This window comes from Eurypyga helias, unplaced genomic scaffold (genome assembly GCF_000690775.1).
Source record: "Eurypyga helias isolate BGI_N326 unplaced genomic scaffold, ASM69077v1 scaffold1736, whole genome shotgun sequence".
In the NCBI taxonomy this organism is placed as follows: Eukaryota; Metazoa; Chordata; class Aves; order Eurypygiformes; family Eurypygidae; genus Eurypyga; species Eurypyga helias.
This window is the reverse complement of record NW_010257000.1, coordinates 10,232-14,981: the sequence shown is the minus strand read 5'-3', so window position 1 is coordinate 14,981 and position 4,750 is coordinate 10,232. Positions and strand designations below refer to the sequence as shown.

The 4,750-nt window shown below is 45.8% G+C and overlaps 1 protein-coding gene across 3 annotated transcripts in view; it reads right to left on the bottom strand.

The window, feature by feature from the left end:
• The window catches only part of FOXN2 (forkhead box N2), a 14,876-nt gene extending 14,633 nt beyond the window's left edge, over positions 1-243 (bottom strand). For all 3 annotated transcript variants that reach the window (XM_010153829.1, XM_010153830.1, XM_010153831.1), the window contains exon 1: positions 1-243. This exon is cut by the window's left edge and continues 300 nt beyond it. In XM_010153829.1, coding sequence (XP_010152131.1) covers positions 1-234 — 234 coding nt within the window. In that variant the 5' untranslated portion in view covers positions 235-243.
• Positions 244-4,750: the final 4,507 nt, after the last annotated feature.

Here is a 4,750-nt window from a genome sequence, read left to right as displayed (position 1 = left end):
ACCCTCACTTCCGAGGCTGAAGTTTGTTAGAAGGTTAGTACTTTCATGCAGCCAGTTCAAATTTGTGAGCTCGTCATCTGCTGAATCTCTGTCCACCACAGTAGCCTTTGGCCTGCCGGCATCGCCTGCATCGGGCAAGCTTCCCATGCCATGACACTGCCGTAGTCCTGCAGCTTTTTCTGCTCCTGGCGTTTCAGCTTTCTTATCTGGAGTCATTCCAGTGACTGGACCCATTTAGCTTTATTGGTCTGCAACAAAGGAGACAATCAGAAATCAATGCAAATCTTCAAAATCACGTTCAACGGCAGCCCACCAAAGCCAAACACCATGCTGGACCATCCCCACACCGTGCAGGGACACTGCAGCCACTGATGAGAGCCAGGGTCCAACGCAAGCCTTCCAGTAATCTCCTGAGTACGTTAACTCCCTCCGGTTTACAACCAGGGCTTACAGTAAGCACTTGGAAACTGCTGTAGCTATCCTGAAATGCCAATATGGACACAGAAGTAACAGCTATTTTGAGGTCAACATCCGAAATCTGAAAGACCTTAACAGGTAAGATCTAATCCATCCAGCTCTCACATTAACTCCTTAGTTCCACTCCTCATAGTGTAAATTGACCCTATTTAGAAGTGTTTGCCTTTGACGACCAAAGAGTAAAAAACAAGTTGCAAAACCTAAATCGGCATAACAGAATTTGTGGTCCTAGCACAAATGAGGTCTTCACAACCCCCTGCAAGTCACAGTCACTCCCAAGTACTGGCTCCTGTTTCCACCTTCTGTGGTTTAACCCATCAGGCAGCTCAACACCTCACAGCCGCTCGCTCACTCCCCCCCAGATGGAATGGGGGAGAGAATCAGAAGAAAGGTAAAGCTTGTGGGTTCATACGAAGACAGTTCAGTAGGTCAGGAAAAAAAAAATCATAAAAAAGGCAATAGCATATTCAAAACAAATGATACACACTGCAATTGCTCACCACTCCCTTAACCGATGGCCCAGACAGTTTACAAGCCACAGTTGCTGCCCCCTGGCCAACTCCCCGCACTTCATATACTGAGCATGACATCATATGATATGGAGTGTCCCTCTGGCCAGTTTGGGCCGGCTGTCCTGGCTGTGCCCCCTCCCAGCTTCTTGTGCAGCTTCTTCTTCCTCACCTCACTGGCAGAGCCTGGGAAGCTGAAAAGTCCTTGACTTAGTGTAAACACCATTTAGCAACAACCAAACCACCAATGTGTTATTACATTACTCTTATGCTAAATCCAAAACACAGCACTATACCAGCTATGAGGAGGAACATTAACTCTATACCAACTGAAATCAGGAGAGTATCCAGCCCTTATTCTGTATGATCTACGTCATGCCCAGGTCTACAATTTCAAATGCATTCCAATTAATCATCACTTTTTCCACCCTTTAATACGCACAGAGGTATCATTCCCTTAGTCTATGGGGCATCCCTCCAAAATATCCATTGAGTTCATTGAATCCGTGACTTTAGGCTTCATCTGTCACAGTATGATCCTTCAGGACAGGAGGGATGGTGTGTGGTATTGGATTGTTGCATGCTGAAGCCAGTTCTGGTTCCATCACCACTGTGCTTGTCTGGTCCTATCATCACTGCCCTTTGCTCAGTTTCATCAAAATTAAGCTTTCATTAATCTGGGTGATTCTTACTTTAACACCATCGATATCGCATATAGCAACCACAGCAGTGATGACATACAGTATTCTATAGCAATTAATATCATACAATTCAAATCACTGTCTATTCTCACCCAAAATCAAATCCCCTTGAGGTACACATTGGACTTCCCTATCCTTCTGCACTACCCAACAAATGCACCCAGATTCCTGAGCAAAAGCAACCCACATATGGGCTTGCCTTTGACCGAAGCAGGAATAACCCAGACTGTCCTCCCCAGCATATTTTTATGTGCACTGCAGTGACTTTATACCTGTAAACGTCTTGATCGGGCAGGGCCAGCCCAATCAGCAGATCCTCTGGTGTTGACTAACCAGGTGGCTTTTACTAAATGTGTATCCCAATGGTGGAAGGTTCCACCATCCATTGCTCTCAGGGTGGTCTTTAACAGTATCATTCAATGTGTATGATATAATCAACCTGCCAGGCCTCCCCATACTTGTATTTCAGCCATCATCCTCCATACCCAGAGAGGCTTTAACCGTTCGGCTGGCTGGACTGCAGCAAGGACAAGGCAAACAGCTGCTCAGTTTCCCCCATTCTCCAAAGCAGCTATACCAAAAGCTCACCAGTACCCTTTTGGGTCCTTAAAATACTTCCTGAGATAGTCAATGCCAAGGATGCACGGAGCCTCCGGGCCAGTCACAATGGTGCTTCTGCCACTAATTCCCGGCCAGGCTCACTTTGGCCTCCAGTACAGGTAGTTGTTGGTATCCCCCCGGCACTCCAGAATTACAGATGGGTTCTGCCCTGTTATAGCCTGATGGCATGAGGGTACGCTGTGCACCTGTGTCCACTAGAGCCTTATACTCCCGTGGCTTTGATGTGCCAGGCCATCGAATCCATACAGTCCAGCACACCTGAGCACTTTTTAATGAGCCTGAGCTTCCTCACAGAGCAGAGGGCAGTGGGACCAGCCCCCAATGGGAAGAGACCGTCCGCAAGGATGGCAGCTCAGATCTGTTGCAATAATGGCTGACAACTTGCTTTGAATTACTCCCTAGATTTAAAAAAATAAATAATAACATTTTATCTGTTAAAAACTGCCGCCCAGCACACATGGTCTAACGGCCTACCCACAGCTTCAGAGGCGTTACACTAACAAAAACCATCTTCTGGCTTGCAGAGTTTTAAAAGGGGTCATCTAGCCAACTCCAGCTGATGCTAATGGCTGTTTTTCTCTGCTTGTGTGACCATGTTAGAGCTTCACTGCACATACAGCTTTTGCCAACACAACCGTACCAGAAGTACAGGCCAACAAAACCATTCTAAAGATGTGGTGTGTGTACATGTATATATATACACACACACACACATCCATACAGCAGCTATACTAGCCTGCTATAAATGCAAGGCACTCCAACTATGAATGCAGTTTACCAGCAAAGTTGAGGTTTGTATTAACTGTTAAAAAAAAAAAACAAACCACAACCAAACCCTGCCCAGTGCCCTGTCCCGTCCATGTGCTATCACTCTGGTTACACGCTACAGCTTCTACTGCAAGAGCTCATTGCAAGACTAGGGCAGCTTCCATATCATGTCTCACCAGACAGCTCTGTGCAGGTACTGAACGTTTACTCGCAGCAGTTTTTGGAGGACACATGGCTTCGTGCACTTGCATCTCCTCCTACAAAGTTGGGGGCAAGGAGTTGGCCACCTTCCGTGCACGGTCTTGGCCGCCCCAGCTACAAAACCATACTGCTGGCTGGCTCCAACCGTGTCCACGCAATTACACTGCCCACCGCGTCAGCCTGCCTGGAGACGTAGTTGCTCGGCATCCTTGTTTTGGAGACAGGGAGCAACGTGCTTGATGGAGGCGTGACAGAGAAAGGCAACAGGATACCCCCGTCTCATGCTCTGCAGCAGGAGTCAGGCAGGCACAGGGGTCAGAATTTGTGCCTCACCCAGAAAACACACTGGGCTTCCCCACCAGCAATTTCTTCCCCTCTTTTCATCTGCTCATACGCTCTCGCAGCAGCCATTGCAAAGCTATTTTGACAGTAACACCTGCACCTATGCTTACCAGTACCAGTGCTGAAAACCATCCCCAAATGTTCTGTTTATGTGCGAGGACAGGCATGATTAACTACCAGATCAGTCATTACAAAAAAAAAAAAAGGCAAGGCGAACTGCTCAAATAGCTGGTCAAAAATAGCTTTGCTCTCCCTACAATTTACTTCTCCCCCAAGCCATCCCAGCAGATTTACATTGGCAGCCGGTGATTGCTGGCTTCAAACACAGCAATGTATACATATGCTTATGTCACTTTTTCAATCCTTCCTTAAACTAAAAGGAAAAAAAACGAAGAGCTGGTGATAAAATTCTTAAAGCAAGACAACCCCAAATTCTGCCACAATGTGAGTGGCACCGTTTTCCTCACGAGTCACTTTACCTCCTTGTTCAGCGCCTCTTTAGCCAGCTACATACGAGCTTACAGCTCTCAGCTGTGTATTCATAATTTTAGCACTGGGTTCATGTTGCATGACATAGCCCTTTGCAAACCTTCGGTCAGCACAGCAGATGAAGAACATGCACATGCACACACACACATGGAGGTTTTAGGTCACTGTATTTATTCCCCCGGTGAGTGTGGGGCAATAAAGTCTCTTTTACAACACAGATACAGTCTGGGCGTGCTCACGGTCTTCTCAAAAATATAGAGGGAAGAAAAATATATTAACTTATTAAACTGGCACCCAAAATCTGGTAGGCTTTGTGGTGTCAATGCACTGTTTGTTTGCAAGTTATTATGTGCTAGCAGAGAATCATTAGAATAATTATTGCCCTACTTTAAAATGAAAAAAAAAATATATATTTGCAAGCAATACACTTACAGTAAATAATACAGGCTAGTGCCACATCTCTCATACTAGGGGCATTACAAAAATCCACACGCCTCATATTATCTTCTTAGCACCTAGAACCTATCTTCTTCAACACCTCGCACATCTTCTACATGAACACATCAGCAGAAATTAAACATTTTCTAGAAAGTTATAAAAGCCATTATTAGACTATTATAATCTAATAAATAAGGGGGGGGC